At 40.4% G+C, this 18,108-nt stretch overlaps 1 protein-coding gene across 4 annotated transcripts in view; it reads left to right on the forward strand.

Moving 5' to 3' along the window:
- Nucleotides 1-21: 21 nt before the first annotated feature.
- Nucleotides 22-18,108, forward strand: part of Rnf38 (ring finger protein 38) — a 142,397-nt gene continuing 124,310 nt past the window's right edge. For 3 of the 4 annotated variants that reach the window (XM_087184251.1, XM_087184252.1, XM_087184253.1), the window contains exon 1: nucleotides 35-377. In XM_087184251.1, coding sequence (XP_087040377.1) covers nucleotides 128-377 — 250 coding nt within the window. In that variant the 5' untranslated portion in view covers nucleotides 35-127. Of the gene's footprint in view, nucleotides 378-18,108 lie in introns of all 4 variants that reach the window. The other variant, XM_087184250.1, reaches the window with a different exon arrangement.

Below are 18,108 nucleotides of genomic sequence, written 5' to 3' on the forward strand. Positions count from 1 at the left end.
CGCCTCCTGCCCCTCCGGGAGCCGCCTCCGTCGCCACCACCGCTGCCACTGCCGCCGGCCGGGGCCCAGGCAGCGCCCGCCGCGCCGGAGTCCAGTCGCAGCCAGAGCTGCTGTCCGCAGCTCCGCCATGAGCGGAAGCGCCGCCGCTACGGTCGCCGCCGCCGCCTCAGCAGCTGCCGCCGCCGCGCACTTCCAGCCTCAGTCGTCTTCTCCCAGGCCGGGCCCCACCGAGCTCGGGCCCCCGCGCCGTCCGCGCCCCCCGCCGCCGCCGCCCCGCTCCGATCCCGCCACCGCCGATCGCCTTAGCCCTCAGAGCCACGGGCCTCTCCGGGCGGGCTCGCAGGGTGGCGGCGCCTGCGGCCGAGCGTCGGGAGCAGGTACTGGGTCCGGGAGTGGACCGGACGGGGAGGGGCGGGTGCCGGTCCGGGTCTGGGGTGGGGGGCTTGAAGGCGTGAGATCCACCCGCCTGGTTCCCGGAGGGGGAGGAGCACAGCCTGGCTCAGCTTTGTCCGGCCCGGAGCCCTCGGGAGCCCTGTGCCACCGCCGCGCGGAGCGGCTCACAAAGCGTTTCTCAGCCAATGGTTAGCCCCCTCCCCCAGGGTAGCCAGGGCAGGACCTTTCTAGGTTTCCTTTCCGCAGAGGAGGAAACTGAGGCTGGAAAAGGGAAGTGACTTGCCCAAGGTCACAAAGCTGGCGAGAGTTGTAGCCTGGCTGGGACCCAGGGCCACCGTGGGGCTGGTCAGGCCCCGGAGCCTTAGGGTCTGGGAGGAGAAACCAAGGGAGAACCCCCCGAGAAACCTAGGGAGATCGATCGGGGAGGAGGGGACTAGGGCCTGGTTCCTGGCACACCCACCCAAACAGTTTGGGTCTGGTTTAGGAGAAAAGATCTCATGCGGGGTGGGACTGAAGCTCAGGAGCTGCTTTGAGTGTTTGGTGGTGCCCTGGGAAGACCCAGCGGAGAGGCTCCTGTTGGGGGCGTGCTCTCGAGGAGAGGGCTTTCCTGAGTGAGTGGGGAAGAGCTTCGGAAACTTCTTATCATGGGTATCGTTTGCTCTCTGCCAGGCCACCTTCCCCACCACTGCGCGGGCTAAGCCAATCCAGCTGGAATTAATGGGGAGGAGGCCTGTCCGCTTTTGTGGAGACGCCGGTAAGGTGTCCTTTTCACTAAATGGCCCAAGTTTTGTTCATGCCCAAACCAGAAATGCGTTCACGGCCCTGGTAGAGGGATTTATGCCGCAGAAGGCCATATGAGTTTTTTCCAGGTGGTCTGGACCTACCACACTTGGAGAACTCCCAGAGAAAAAACAGTTATCCCAGGCGTGAAAGGGGGAAGAAAGCAGGGAGGATTGGAACCAGTCACACTCTTGTGGGGCATGTAATTCATGAGAAATACTTTTTTTATATGGGGTGAGTGCTTAGGTTTTTGTTTTTGTTTTTGTTTTAAATGTGGGACATCTTGGAAAGGAAAGGGGAGAGGATGTGCAGTTCTAGTAGAGAGGGAGAGAGCCACATACAGGGAGGGAAGAGAGTTCCATGGAGCTAGAAAATAGACGCTGTGGCTTGGGGGGGAAAGGAGATAGTATTCAGTCATTGTGGGGGAAGGGAGATGAAAGGGTTGCTGAAGGGAGGGGGAAGGAGTCTAGAGAGAAAGATTGGGATGTTTCAAAGAGGGAGTCAAACGTGATGAATTTGAAAGGAGTCTGTTAGAAGTGGATGGTACCTTACAAGGTTGAGCTTATGTATTGGTCTGAAGTCACTTCATTTTCTTTGAGTAAGGACAGTTGTAATACTTTTTATAGAAATGTTCTAGCTTTTGCACCCCCAGTTCTAAGGATGCAAGCCCCAAAGTGCCTGTAATATTGTGGAAGTAAGGCTTGACAAAAGAGAGAAGGGGAAGACTAATTTGCAAAAGCGTTAATTAAGGCCCTTTGTACAGGAGGATTTCTTAAGTTAGCTGCTTTCTTTCGTCTTGTACCTCAGTGTTGCAGCTGTAGTGGCTCTTGGCAGGGCTCTTTGGGAAGAATTGCCCTCCTTCAGACAAGATGGGTTAGTTTTTTTTTTTCCTAAAAAACTATAAGAAACATATCTGATAGGTATACGCACATATATACAAGAATATTTACTTGCGAAAGATTTATAATGAGAAAATGCAAATTGAAACAACAGTGGATGTCATTTCACACCCATCACATGGTCAAAAATTAATTGTTGTAATAATTAAGTATTAGTAAGATTGTAGGACAGCACACATTATGTACTGCTGGTGGGAATGTATATAGGTACAACTACTGTACCTTGTAAAGTAGTATAGTGATGTCTAGTCTTGAAGGTGGGCCGACATACCCATCTACTTAAAATGTCCATTTTGGGGTATATACCCTAAGAAAATCCTTGTACACTTGTCCAAGAAAATAAATGTAAAAGAAGTACAAGAATGTTTATTCCAGAGCTGAACATGGTGGCGCACATCTGTAAATCCCAGCCCTAGGAAGGCTGAGGGAGGAAGATTGCCATGAGTTTGAGGCCAGTTTGGGCTACATAGTTAGTTCAAGGCCAGCCTGAGCCACATAGAGAGCCTGTCTTGAAAGACCAAAAAAAAGTTAATTCCAGTTTAAGTGTTCACCAATGGGGCAGTGCATAAATTTCTAGAAAGACCCACACAATTGTATATTATAGCACTGTGAAAAATAAATTATAGATAGTGCATTAAAATGGATGAATCTCAAAAAACATGATATAAGGTGGGAAAGCAAGTCCCAGAAGAATTCTTACAGAGTCTTTTCACTTGTGTAGAATGGGAAAACATGCAAAATAATACTGCTTGTGGTTATGTACATATGTAGTAATAGTGTAAAACGTGCACAGAATGACTAACACCATATTCACTAGTAGTGCTTATCTCTGGGTAGAAAACACAAGGAATGGGATTGGATAGGGTATGCAGAGGGCTTTAATTACATCTGTAATATTATATAAAGAAATTTGAATCAGTTAATTGCAAGTTAAGATTTGCTAATGTTGTGTGTGGGGTACAGAAATATTAAGTATATTCAATATTTTTCAGATGTTTGAAATATTTCTCACATCTAAAACATTATCTTGTTTATAGAACACAGAGTTTTTGTCCCATAATAATAGAACTCTTACTATAGGCTCCAGCCTAGCACCGCCTCCTGTTAAACATCCAGGCTGGTGATTCTTTTTCACCCCTTTCTGACCTGCTAAGCCTAATTTTGCCATGGGTACTTTTATTTTGAAAGTGCTGATAGGGGTGGAGAATTTCCTAGTCTTTCTAAACTTTGTAGTGGAGTTAGGTCAACAGTTTAAGCTTTGTCAAAATTTAACTTCTAGCAAATTCTGATTTATTAGGTATAGGGAGGGTCCCAGACATCTAATTCTGAGAATGCTCCCCAGTAGACTCTGAGGGCCACTTAACTTTGAGAATCACTGTCTTAGCTTTGCCTCAGCCTAGCCTTCAAGCTGTTCTTTAGACTTCTCTATTGTCTTTTGTGGATGACAGGGATGTGATTTGGATCCATGTGATACTCAGCTCTTTTATGGAGACTAAAAGAATGATAGGGTTGGAGGACCATATCTATCTTAATCCAGGTTGTCAATTCCTCTTATTTTCAGGCAGGTACCTAAGGGGCCTACCACCTACGAGGGCTGTTTTTCAGGATTTACAGAATCCTACCACACATGCTAACTGTTTTATAGTTAGGATAAGAGCCAAAAGGGTCTGATAGAGAAGAAAAATTAGCAAATTTGCAGAAAGTAAACCCAAAAGTAAATTTATGTGATCTTGCCTTTTTTGGTTTTATTGGGTGCTAAAGATTAAGCCTGTGCCCTTGTGCATGCTAAACCTGTGTTCTAGTGCCTACTCTTCATGCTTTTCTTTAGAGATAGGTGGTTCATTCCTCTGCAGATAAGAGTGATTTAGTGTTTTACCTTGGTATTCACCCACATTTGAAGTTCAGCTGCTTGAACCTGTGGTGGAAGATTTGGGTCTTTAGCAAACTGATTGTCCCTCAAGTTGGTAGAGTGTCCTTTCTCCCAAATTTGCTGTTTTTCCATTGCTAGACATTTTGCTGTGGTCCCAATATGCTTAGGAATGCATTTTTATTAAACATGAGACTTTCTGCTAATGAAACCTGTGAAATGTCTTTTTATTGAAGTTTTTCTTTTGGAACCCCACTTCAGATATGCAGCATTGCCCCAGCTATGTGTTTCATTGCAGGGCTGCTGTGTAGGACTGTATAGATTGCTCCCAGCCAAGGACACCTTTTGGTGGTGGGAAGTGAGGGTGGAAATCCATTACTAAGATAACCATCTGGTTTAGAACTATGTGCTGTCAGAAGGAGCACCTTTTTCTCATTTTCACAAAGGTATCCTATGAACTAGCACTCCCCATCAGATTGGAACTCTTACATCTAACTGGATCATCTTCACTGATCATGGCTCTGCGATGAGGGCTGGGTTCGTACTGGACCTGGGCTCCAAAAAGAGTTCTCAATGTGAACTTTTCATTGGAAAGGACTCAACCCTGGCTTTTCATCACATTGTACAGCTGAACCAAAGAGCTCAGCCTAAAATGGTAAAAACTTTGTTATGAGGCTGGAGAAATATGTACAGAATAAACTATTTAGAAAATACCAATATTGGGTTGGGAGTGTAGCTCAATAGTTGAGGGCTTGCCTGGTGTGCCAAAGGCCATGGGTTTGATTTCCAACACAACAAAAACAAAACACTAAAAACCCATTATTTGTGGAAAAACAGAAGGAGAGAAATCATTAAAAATACAAAAGTATCTGCTAAGTGAAGGAAAAAAGTAGCTATATGTCACATTTCTCATATTCTTATAATATTCACTTTGAGAGGGAAATGTAATGTTATTTTTTCTTTGCTGATTTCCTCCTACACCAGCATTCCTGAATTTCTGAAGACCTGAGGGTTTTTTAGCCAATTTTGAAAATATTTACCCATTTGTATTTTCTGTTAAGTGGTTGTTTGTGCTTCCTGCTGTTTCATTTTTTTCTTGGAGGAGAGGAGGGAGGAGTGTGGACCAAAGACAGGACTGGACTTCCTACTGCTTTTGCAAATAGTGGCACAGTTCTTTTCAGAACAGTTATGGTCAGTTGGGGGCTGAAGGGAGAGGTACATTTGAGGTAGTTTCTGTTGTCTTTTTTTTAGTTTTTTAAATGATTGAGGGTGGTAGGTAGAGGATTCCATTGTGCTTTTGCTGCTGTCTTTAAGGAATTTTTGAAATTAAATATAAATAAAACAAAACGTTTAACAAAAATGCCTTCATGCCCACACAAGGAGAATAAACAGGTCTTACCTGTAGGCCTTACACAAAGTGGTTTCAATTTTTTTCCTGTTCTGCTTAAATGGATATTAGTACTGTGTTTCGGTAAAACAGTTAACAGAAGTGATGATGATAGGATTATGTGCTAAGGTTTATCAATTTCTTCAAGTCATGATATAGAAAGCTATCACTGCATTTTTCTGCTCATGTGGTAGAAAATATGTAGAAATAAGAGTGAGAGATTGTAAGTATTTTTTGCAGGGAGGGATTACTGGGGATTGAATCCAGGGCCTCACCTTTTACTTTTTATTTGAGACAGAGACTTATTAAGTCAATAAATTGCCAGGCTGGGCTTGAACTTTTGATCCTCCTGCTTTAGCCTTTCAGAATGCTGGGATTACAAGTGTGTGTTACTATGCCTGGCTCAGATTTTGAGTGTTACTGTATTTAATCATTTGGCTTTGTTGAACAAAAATAGAGGGAAGAAGTGGTAAGAGGAAAAATAAGAAAGAGCAGCTAGCACTTGGGTCAAAGGACATTCTTTAGTGCTTTTTTTTTTTTTTTTTTTTGGTACTGGGAATCAAACTTAGGGACTTGAGCTTGCCAGGCAGACACTGCACTGCTGAGCTACATTTCCAGCCCCTGTTCTTTTGGGACATTCTTTGAGTTGAGGGAAAGTTACCTTTCTATCCATTATGCTTAGCTGTTTTTTTGGTACCAGGGATTGAACTCTTGCCCAGCAGGCGGCAATATGCTTAGCATTTTTGATTTTAGTGTCATGCAAACTGTGCTTGCTGAACTTCTGTTAAAACCTATTGTCACAGAATAAAAAGTGAGCAGTTTCTCAGACTAACCTGAAGGGTAAGCTGAAAGTAAAACAGGTATTTCACAGTCATTTTTGCAAATAAAAGTTGGTACTTTGACAATTAAGAGAGTATTTTTCATTTGGCTCTTGTGTTACATTGTTTAAACAATTTAAAAATAGGTTTATTTTTCTACAGAGATTTTCCCCCTTTTGAGTATTTTAACTTTCCTGGTACTGGTGAACTCAGAGAACACTGAGCTTGTGATCCTCCTGCCTCAGTCTCCCAAGTAACTGGGATTACAGGAGTGTACTACCATACCTGCCTCCTACATAGATTTTTATTGCTACATCAGAACATATTTGATCAGCTACCAAGTCCCAATATTGCCAATACTAACTACCGATTCATTGGGGCGATAATGTTCATTTTCAGAAACCTTCCTACCTGAGGTCCTGAGAACAGCACAGAAAGGTGTACTTTGGACAACTGTTTGTTACTTTTCTTCCTTATTTCTTGCTTTCTTCTGCTCCATGGCCTTTTGGGCTTGGTGATGATTGTGTGTATCTGTCAGGACAGACTCCACCCCTCCTTCCCATGGGAGAGAGTACAGAGGCTGAGCAGAAGCCTCGCTGATCATCCATCAGAAAAAACCCACAAACAATATTGAACCGGAATTGAGGTCCACCATAGCAGCTCCACCTTTTCCTCTGTTGCTGCCACCCACCCTTTGTTGTGGCCCCTAGAAGGCACCCCCCCAACCCTGAATCATACAAAGAGGCTTTGTGCCATGAGGATGTTCTAAAAGGCAGGATAACTAATTATAATTCCCTAAGTACAGCCAAGTAATGGGGGCAGGCATGGTAAAAATGGTATCCAAGTACTTTTTGGTAGGGTAAAGTCAGAGGGGGATTAAATATCACCTTGAGATTTATCCAAAAGTGGATATTGGAGAGTTGTTTGTAATGCTGATAGGACCGTTTTTTTAAGTGAATACCCATTTCAGACTCTTAAATTGTACTTACAAGCTACTTTAAGCTGTATCGAAGTGCAAAACTGAGTCTGAAAGTTTTTTTCCTGTTCTGAAATTTTAAGTTTAAAGTACTTTAGGAGGTTTATAGAAATCTGGATCTACTTTGCTTTATGTGTTGCCAGAATGATTGATTGACCTAGAAAGCCAAATATATAACTTGCCTACTCCCTAAGGCATGCTTCCACTAATCTGGTGGTGTTTGTTTGTTTTGTTTTAAAGTAAATGACCAACATTTTTTGGAAATTGATTTTCTCCTTACTACCACCGGAAAAAAAAAGAATTAATAGGGGATATGTGCTTAATGAATTGTTTTATCAACTATTCTATATCATGTACTTCCAAGCTCTGTTGGCAGTCTTTTAGTGAAAACTACTTTTTTTCTTGATATGTTAGTCATTACACTGGGCACAGTGGCTGTAATCCCAGCAACTGGGAAGGCCGAGACAGGAGGGTTACAAGTTTTAGCCCAGCCTGGGCAACTTGGTGAGACTTTGTCTTAGAAAGGGCTGAGGATGTTCCTCAGTACAAAGGCTCTGGGTTCAATCTCCAGTGTTGGAGGGGGGAAAAGGTTAACCATTATTGTATTATTACTAGTATATCAAACTGCTTGAGAGAAAGAAAGAAAGAAAAAAGAAAGAAAGGAAAGTCAAGGTTACAGAACTGTAGAGTTTAGAATACAGTAGTGGACTCCAGTAGTCCTTATTAAGGATGAGGGAAAATGACCCTTTTTGTTACCAATACCACTGCCATCTGTGGTATACAGGTCAATAGTGTGTAACCCATAGAAACCTGCAGCTTCTGCAGACTGGTCCTTCCTCTAATTCTTTGAGTCATGCCAGAAGTTGGATCTTTATTCCTGCTGTCTAGCATGATTTTTATCCTGATTTGAGGAAATCTACCTTAAGTTTATCTCCACATAAGATTGCTGGGTGGCCCATTAAAAAGATCTTGTCCAAATAATCCTGTGAAAAGGCTGTACCAATTTGACAGCTAAATTTTGTGGGTTTTTTGACAGCTAAATTTTCTAAGAGTTTTAAAAATATGTAAAGATTTCTTATCTGTTTTTAATAAGAATAAAGTTTACTTTCTCAAGTTTTTTTTTTTTTTCTCTCTTTTTTGGTACCAGGGATCGAACTCAGGTCTTTGCGCTTGCGCAGCAGGCAGCGAAACCGCTGAGCTAAATCCCTGGCCCACTTTCTCAAGTTTTAATCAAGTATATTGATCAGCAGTAACATTTTAACTTAATTGTCCCTATTATCTGTTTCATTTGCTTTATTTATAAAAATATACTTCTTTTTGAAATTTTAATACCTCTGGTGGACACTAAAAGTAATGATTTGGTAAACATTTATCTGATGCCAACTATGTACTAGGCACAGTTAGGTTTCAGAGATGATTCAGACATGCAACAATAGTTAATGATAGATTCTGACAGTATTAGCAGAACAGATGCAGTTTGGGGATTGCTAGCCCTTAGAACATCAGAATTGCACTTACAGTAGTGATATGTTGATCTTTGATTAACCTTGCTAAAAAGCACAGATCTAATCAGTCCAAAAATTTAAGTGTCTGTCTTTTGGGAAAAGCTTTTTGGTTTTGGGATTCAAGGCCAGCATAATTGAATCCTTATTATTCTAGTCTGCTCTTCTTTTTTTGTGGGGAGGGGGTACCAGGGATCGAACTCGGGTTCTTGTGCCTTTGAGGCAGGCAGCGGAACCGCTGAACAATCCCCGGCCCTACTCTTCTTGATGTGTAATAGAATACCTTGTTGCCCATTTGTGTATGACTTCTGTACCTCTTTTCCTTTGTCACTTCAGCTTGGAATGTCCATCTTCTTTCAGTTGTTTTTCCAAATTCTACTTGTTTTTTAATATGTAGTGCCCAGTTATTATGTGTTTATTATATATGAGGCTCTATTCTTTGTGTGGATTAATTTATTTAATCCCCACTACAGTTTTCTAAAGTAGATACTACTACCATAGTTACTGTACATATAAAGAAACTGGAGCACAGAGGGGTTAAATAACTTCTGAGAAATGATACAGATATTAACAGTGTTACCTGGGACATGGACCCAGGCAGTCTACTTCCAGACTCTATTTTTAACCATCATGTTTTATTACAACTTGCTTATAGATAGCCTCATTAAACTAAGCTGTTTGTTTTGGTAGCAAAGAAATGAACATGAAGATAAGTCATGGCGATAATTTGTAGTATTTAGTTTAGCTTTGCCCTTCCTAAGAAATACACTCTTTTTCTTTTAGTTCTTAGTTACTATGTTGGGATTTTTAAGTTAGTTGTTTAGTTTATTTTTCTAATGGCTAAGCCAATCTCTTTATTTTCAGGCAGTGGGTGATTTCTGAGATAGATTAAAAAGGAGAATATGACTTCAGCAACCAAACCATTGATCTGGTGTAAACTTTTGTCTTATTTTATTTTATTTTTTGAGATAGGGTCTTGCTTTGTAGCTGGCCTTGAACTCACTATGTAGCCCATGCTGGCTTTGAACTCCGGGTGATCTCCTGCCTTAGCCTCCAGAGTGTTGGAATTTGTGCCACCATGCCCAGCTTTATTTATTTATTTATTTATTTTTGTGAAAAGGATAAAGAATTTATTCAAAGCTAGCTCTGAGGAGATAGAGGGGCTTATTTGCCTCAAATTACCATCTCTCCCTAGGTAAGTATGTTGGGGTCTTTTATAGCAAGAAATAGTAGGGGAGAGAATACGGTGAGACAGTAGACATGTGCAGGCTTGTTTCATCCCTTCCTGGACCCAGACTTCTCCCTCCCTTGCTTAAAGAAATGAAACTGGACTTGACCTCCTGGTGCCAGCATCTGCATATTCTGTCCGTCTGGGCTGAGGGGAGGTAGGGGTACCGGGCATGCCCTAGGCCTAAGGAAGTTTGGAGAAACCATTTCCTTATCTCTAAAAGAAAAAAAATCTGATTTTTAAAGTTTCATTTTATGGTGTTGGTTATAACTCCCCCTTGCTTTAACCCAGCTCTCAATCTTGAGGGCTTTGTGGTATCACATTGTCTGCCTGGTGGTCTCATGTTGGGTTGGTGTGTAGATTCTGTCAAAGATTATGTTGAAATTTTTATTTATTCATTACATTTTCACTTCAGAAATGGGAATATCTATCCATCCATCCATCCATCCATACATCCGTCCATCCTGCAGTAGAGCAGGCTTACTTTAAATCAGGAATATTTATTCATTTATTTATGTTTTTTGGGAGACAGGGTCTCACCATGAACTCTCAGCAATTGTTCTTCCTCCAGCTCCTGAGTGCTGAGATTATAGGTGTATACCACCATGCCTGGCTTAGATGTGTTTCTTTTTTTTTTTGTACCAGGGATTAAACTCAGGACAGAGGCAGGTGCAACACTAATGAACTAAATCCCCAGCCCTGGAAAATGAAATTCTCAAGTCAAAAGCATTACTTACAGAATTTTGGAATATGGCTTATTTCTGACTTGAGAGCTACCAACTCAGTGCTTTTCTCTGACATTGCTTAGGATACTTAGGACAAACTGAACTTTCTGCCTTGCAAAATTACTAAACAATATGGAATTAATTCATAGGAGGAAGAAATTCTTTATATACAGGCAGAGTAAAAATTTATTAATCCTGATAAGGAATTTTCACACAGTTACTGGTTTGAATTTTTTTTGGTACTGGGCATCGAACTTGGGTCCTTGCGCTTGTGCAGCAGGCAGTGAAACCACTGAGCTAAATCCCGGGCCCCAATTTTTTTTTTTTTGGTGCTGGGGATCAAACTTGGGACCTTGAGCTTGCTGAGGCAGGCAGCAGAACCACTGAGCTAAATCCCCTGCCCTTTTTTTTTGGTTTGAATTTCTTAATAACCTTAGCTCAGAATATATCTAGAGTTCAGTGCTTAGGGGCTTTTAAGGAAGATGTTGTTGACTGTTTTTGGTAACAGCAACAATATGAGTCAAGAACTCCTGTGACCTTATCCAGTGTTTCTGTTAAAACTGTGTATAAGCTGGGCATGATTGTGCACGCCTATAACCCCAGTACTCTGGGAGGCTGAGGCAGGACTGCAAGTTTGAGCCCAGCCTGGACAACTTGACTTAGTGAGACCCTGTCTCAAAATAAATAAGAGGGCTGGGGATTTAGTTCAGGGGCACCACACCTGCCTCGCAAGTGCAACATCTTGAGTTCGATCCCATGTACCAGAAAAAAAAAAAATCTAATGGTACAAAATAAAAAATAAAAGGCTTATAGATATAGCTCAGTGCAAAGGCCCTGGATTCAATTTCCAGTATTTCAAAACATAAACAAAAACCCTGTGTATATATAGCTGGGAACAGTTAGAAATTAGTACCATTTCATGCTGATTTTGTTTGTTTGGTTTTGGTCCCAGGGATCAACTCAGGGCCTTGGGCTTGTGAGGCAGGGACAGTGCCACTGAGCGAAATCCCCAGCCCTGTTTGTTTTTTTGAGGCAGGGCCTCACTGTGTAGCCCAGGTGGGCCTTGAACTCACAGTGACTCCCCTGAATGCTGGGATTACAGACAGGTAACACCACACCAGGCTTATGCTGATATTTTTAAGCTTTAAGTAAAAGCTACTATTAATGTGCTTTAAAAAAAAAAAAATCACACCACACACAAAATCAAAACCAAAACCAAAAACAAAACAGCATAGCAGCAAATCAAGATTTGACTTCTTATAATGAATTTCTGCACAACTCTGTGATCTCTGTTTTCCAATTAAAACTGAAGTCAGAGTTTGATTTTAGAATGTTAGATAATATTTTACATATTTTGAGTCTAACCTTTGGTAGAACAAAATTGTTTTAAAAATGAATTGTCTCCCTTTTTTAGTATTATAGATTGAAAATAGGGCTTCATGTATAAGTAGGCAAGCACTATACTACTGAGCTACATCCTTAGAGGTAATTTAACCGTGTTGAAGAAGTTTAAGAAGAAGTAGGGTGGGGGTTGAAATAAAACTAATTTTATTATGCCAGTATCTTTTTATAGCACATTTGAGATGTAAACCTGTTTCCTTTTGAAATAGTTATTTAGTGAAGTAGTTATATAATTTTTACTGATGTTGTATAATTAAAAACCCGAGCCCCAAATTTATTTTAAGGCTTAATTAAACCCCCTTGTTTCTGTGGAAGAGAAGTTATCAAATTGAAAGGGGGCTTTAGAATTTTTTAATTCTGAGGTTGTTTTACGAAGAGAGGAGCAAATCAAATTGGTTATAGGCCCCAGAGAATTGACCATACTACCTCCTGGGTCTAGGAAGCTACAGGGGGGACTGTGTTCCATTTCAGCTAGCCCGAAGCCTGGTATGAGCTAGAAGTGAAACTGGAAGTGCCTTGAAAAAGCAGATCATTGTGTTACACGGCTGAGTCAAGCTGGATTTAGCAGAGACTGTACAAATGTTTCTTAGGGACAAATGTTTATGTAGTTTCAGCCATAGCTTTCTTGAGAGTCAGTGTGCTTGCAGTAGGACAGACCTGAAATTCAGTGGAGGAAAAATAGAGGCAAAGAGAATGGTGGAGGCAAGGACCTCAGGGTGCAGATTTTGAAGTAAAATTGGAATGTTTAAAGGAGGTAGCAGAAAGTTAAAGGTGGAATGCTAGGGATATTTCTTCCTCCCCTTAAGCTGTGTGAAGGTGAGGACTGTGGTGTGGAAGTTGAGGGTATATTAAAATACTTGTATATATGTGTGGTAAAGGTGTTCTGCTTAGAGCAGAAAACGTATATCCCCACATGTATGGTTTGGATCTAGATGTTTCCCAAAGCCTCAGGTGGATCTAGAGTGTGTGATGCTGGGATTAAGGATATGTGATTACTAAATCAGTCTACTAATTGGTTTGATACCACCCTAATCCATGTAGCCTGAGCTAAATCCCCGACTATATGTATTTATTTTAAAACCTGACTGCCTTGAGCTCTGTATTTTGCTTGGGTTTTCTAGTTGAACAATTTTATTATTGGCAAATATGCTAATTTAGATTCCTTTTTATTATTTTCCTCCTTTCTTATAGCATTGGTTGGACTATAACAGCAGAAAAATAAATTCAACTTTATTTTCAGCTTAATTACCTTTACAGATTGTTTCTTTTTTTGAATTTTTTTTTTTTTTGGAGAAGAGGTCTTGCTTTATTACTCAAACTGGTCTTGACCTTGTGGGCTAAAGTGATCCTTCTGCCTCATCCTCCTGAGAAGCTGGGACTGGCAGTGTGCACCATTATGCCTATTTATAAAATTATATTAATCAATTTTCAGTATGGTGTTGCCTCTGAATTTGTTGAGTAAGTCTCATAACGGTGAGTTAATTTGTTATTTAGGGCTTTGGTGTATATACATGAGAGAATGCCTTTTTGTTCTTTGTGCCATTCTTGGTACCATTTCTAATATTAGGATTTTAGTGGCATGGAAAAATATATTTGGTGGTAGGGACTGATAACTATTTCTGTTTTTTCTTTGAGTTGATTTAACTCAATTATGGTAAATCAGATTTTTCTAGAAAATTGAACTGTTTTAGCTTTAAGTCTTGAAATAGTTGTGTCCTTTTATGCTTTAAATTTTCCTGTATAAATGTTTTTACCTTCTTAGTTCTAATACTCCATATTTTGTTCTTTTTGATTAAATTACAATTTGTTGTAACCCATTTTCTCATGCAAAATAGGCATAATTAAAAATGAGCTAATATATATGCCTATTTTATATAGTAAGCAATTAAATTAGTTGCTATTATTATTATTATTATTTTTGGTATCAGGGATCAAACTCAGGACCTTGCGCTTGTGAGGCAGGCAGCGGCACCACTGAGGTAAATCCCCAGCCCTGCTATTATTATTTTCAAACTTACTTCATTTTACTATTTATTTATTTATTTAGGTACTGGGGGGTTGAACTCAGGACCTTGCACTTTCGAGGCAGGTGTCAGTACCACTGAGCTAAATCTCTGGCCCATAAACTTATTTCTTTTTTTTTTCTTTCTTTCTTTTTTTGGTACTGGGGATTGAACTCCGGTCCTTGCGCTTGCGCAGCAAGGGGCGAAACCACTGAGCTAAATCCCCGGCCCAACTTACTTCATTTTAAAGAATTTATTCCTGGGCTGGTCCTGGTGCCGAGGCAGGAGTGCTAGAAGTTTGAGTTCAAAGCCAGCCTGGACTACACAGCAAGGGCCTGTCTCCAAAAACAAAATCTATTCTTGGATTTATTATTTCTATATTTCTGTATGCTGATTGAAGAATTTATGTTCTCATTTATGTTAAGTATCTTCTATACGCCGTCTTAAGAGTTTTAAAAAATGTATAATTTATTATCTTCCAATTACAAAAATTAAAATATTGGACAACCACATTGGAAAAGAGTCTGGCAATTCCTCAAGAGGTTAACATAGAGTTACCATCTGATTCAGTAATTCCATTCCTAGGTAGACTATGTGTACACAAGAAAATGAAAATGTATACCATGAAAAAATATATACACAAATGTTTACAGCAGCATTATTCACAATGGTCGAAAAGCAGAACAAATGCAACCCCTATGTCCATTAACTAATGAATGGATAAATAAAATGTGGTGTATCCATACAGTGAATATTGTTTAGCCATAAAGAGAATGATGCACTGATATACATTACAGTTTAGATGAACTGAAAACATTATGCTAAGTGAAGGCACCAATATTTGTATAATTGGTTGTATAATTTTATTCTCCCATGAGCAATGTTTGAAGGTTCTAATTTCTTCATATCCTTGTCAACACGTTATTATCTTTTTGATTATAGCCCTTTGGGTGTAGTATGGTGTATCAGTCAGTATTTACTAGAGAAACATATAACACAAGTTGTACAGCTATATATGAATTTACAAGATTGGCTTACAATGGCCACCCACAGAGTCAGATGAGGAAGAGTTCAGAAGGTCTGTCTGGAAACTGGAAACCAAAGGATTTAGTCAAAAGTCTGGAGCTTACTGCAGTCCTTTGTGAGTCCTTAGCAGGAGGCCAATGGGTCTTTGGAAGGCTGAAGAATCTGCTGGAAGGTTGAAGGATCCTTGCCTGAAGCCGAAGAGTCTGTGCTGAAAGCCAGGAGATGATGTCCAAGGTGAAGGTGAAGACTGGAGCTCCTCTGAAGAAACAGGCCACCCAACACAAGGCAATATGATCTGTCCTTTCCTATTTCATCTTTATACTATCTAGGTGATGAGCCACCCTAGGATTGGTGCTCCACATCCTAGGCCAATTTAGTTAAGCTTCTCTTAACCACACTTCTCAAGTTGACAAAATCAATTAACCATCACAGATGGTATCTCCTTGTGGTTTTAATTTGTGTTCTGTAATGGCTAATGATGTTGAGTATCTGTTCACATGTTACTGGTCCATGTAGATCTTTTGCTTTGTTTATTTTGAGTAAGGGTCTCTAGTTCTGGGTGGGCTTGAACTCACTTTGTAGCCCAAGCTGGGGAACTTATGGTGATCCTCCTGCCTCAGACTCCCGAGTGCCTTGCCCGGCAAACAGAAGCTACAGACTTTTTTGTGCCTAATCTTTGAAGTGAAAGCGTAACCACAGCCCCCCCCCCCCCCCAATGCTTTATATGTTTGTTGTTGTTGTTTTGAGACAGGGTCTCCTTATATAGTTCTGGCAGCCCTTGAACTCACTATGTAGCCCAGGCTGGCCTTGAACTCAAACTCCTAGCACTCCTGCCTCAGCCTCTCAAGTGCTGGGATTATAGGTATATGCCACCATGCCCAGTTTAAACTTTCTGTCTTTGTCAGAGGCAGAGGTAAAAAATGTCCTTTGAGTCTTTATAATTGTAAGGTAAGCATTTTAGAATAGTTGTACTTTTCTACCCCTCTTAAATTTTTTTCATTTTAAGTATCATCTGGAATTTTATGTACATTTTTACATATCATATGTTTTCTTTTGAAATAATTTAAAAAATATACTTCATGCAATTATGTAGCCATTTTACAGCAGTTATTTGGATTTACCTGTATTTTAACCTGCTTTGATTTTCTTTACTTGTTTTTTTTTTTTTTTATGGGAGCATCAGTTGGTTTGAGGCAGTCTCACTTTTGTATAGTTCACGCTGGCCTCGAACTCTCAGTGATCCACTTACCTCAGCCTCCTGAGTGCTGGGATTATAGGGGTGTGCAGCCATGCCCAGCTTTTTTCTGATCTTAGCTACATAGTAGTTGTAAATTAGTTCATTGTGTGAGTACTGTGGTTTCTAAGATCTCATGGTTTCACAGAATGTGGAAGTACTGGAGTAAATGATCTGTATGTTAATCTGATACAAATATGATTCAAAGCTATGATTAAAGTTTGCATTTTTTTGACATTATCTAGCTCTTCCTTTGCTTCTGACTTGTCAGGAGTTACATGGTAATATTTTTTGGTCAGTTACCTTTTCAAGGAGAACATTCTAAGCAAGATAGTCTGTTTTGTAGTGATTGGAGGGATAAATAGAGACAGACTGGTGACTGTGGTTCCATTAGTTGGAAGAATCACCTAATCCCAGACACCATAATATTTGGCTTTTGTTCAAATATATTATGTCTATATCTTCATATTTGTGTGATTTGTCAGTACCACTGCCCCCTTCGTGACCATGTGTCTGTTTTATTACAAATGATGTTTGTTTCTAGGACCTGTTTTCCCCAGAAGGTAAATAGTTCATGTACAAATTTGAACTGAAGTGCTTTTTGAGTAGGCTACAAGACATGGCCACCAGGATGGTATTGTAATGAGTTTTCTAAGTCCTTGACTGACTGGCTAGTGCTAGTATGGGCCTAGTAACTGCTAGGCTTTCCCTGCATGCCTACAAGTATTGGACTCACATCATCCAAATATAAGGCTTATATCCAAACTGAAAGTGCTAACTTATTAATTTATAATACAAAAAGGCCTTTCTAAATACTTATATTTAGCAAGTAAATATAAATGTTTACTATACCAGGCCTATATACTGGGTAGAGAGTAGAGGTAAAACCTCTACTGTTAGAAACATTACATTCTAGCAGTAAAACAGAAGATGTACTCAATAAATTTGCCACAGAATGATAACTGCTAAGAATAAAGATAGAGCAGAATAAGGAAAGATAAGAAAAGAATGAAAGGAGTAGGTGGTTTAAATTGGTTAGTCAAATAAAGCCTCTTTGGTGTGTTGACATTTGAGCAGATATCTGAAGGAAGTGAGGAGTCAAGCTATGCAAGTGCAGAAGCCCAGAAGCAAAGTGTGCATGCCGTATTGGAGAAGAAAATTAAAAAAAATTTTACAAGGAGCTCACATGAGCTGAGGGTAGTGGTGTTTGGCTGTAATCCCAGCACCTGGAAGGCTGCGGCAGGAGAATTGCGAGTTCAAAGCAGCCTGGGTTGCCATACTTTACATGTCCAAAGCTGAAATTATTATCAAGCCAAGATACTGCCTACCTCCAAGATTTTTCCCACCAGAAAATGGCCCCCCAATTTTAAACCGGGGAAACCAGGTGTGATCTTTAGCAACTTTGTTTTTCTCACATACCACTCCTTGCTATATCCTTTACCAAGTCCTTTCCATTCCAACTCTAAACTGTATCTTTTTTTTTTGGTACTGGGGATCCAACTCGGGACCTTGCGCTTGCGAGGCAGGCGGCAGAACCAAGCTAAATCCCTGACCTTCCAACCTGTATCTTTTATCTTTCCCCCTTTTTATTTTGAAGCTATCATTTCTCCTCAACTACCCCAGTAGACTTTCAGCTGGTCTTCATAACCACTTCTGGCCTTTCGTTTTCTCTGCACAGCAGCCAGAGGTAGCTTTTAAATGAATGAGTTATGGGCTGCTTAAAACTATTCAATGGCTTTCCATTGCACTTCAACTTAGTTTCTCTTGTCTCTCCCTCTAGCTCTTTTCTCTGCAAAGAATATACTTACTCTGCCCCTTGAGATCTGAGCTTTTAATCATCTATGAGCTCTCAGGTCTCCTCTGGCTCCT

Source organism: Heterocephalus glaber, unplaced genomic scaffold, assembly GCF_053883595.1.
Source record: "Heterocephalus glaber isolate CG9 unplaced genomic scaffold, H.glaber_assembly_v1.0 deba00001481, whole genome shotgun sequence".
NCBI lineage: Eukaryota > Metazoa > Chordata > Mammalia > Rodentia > Bathyergidae > Heterocephalus > Heterocephalus glaber.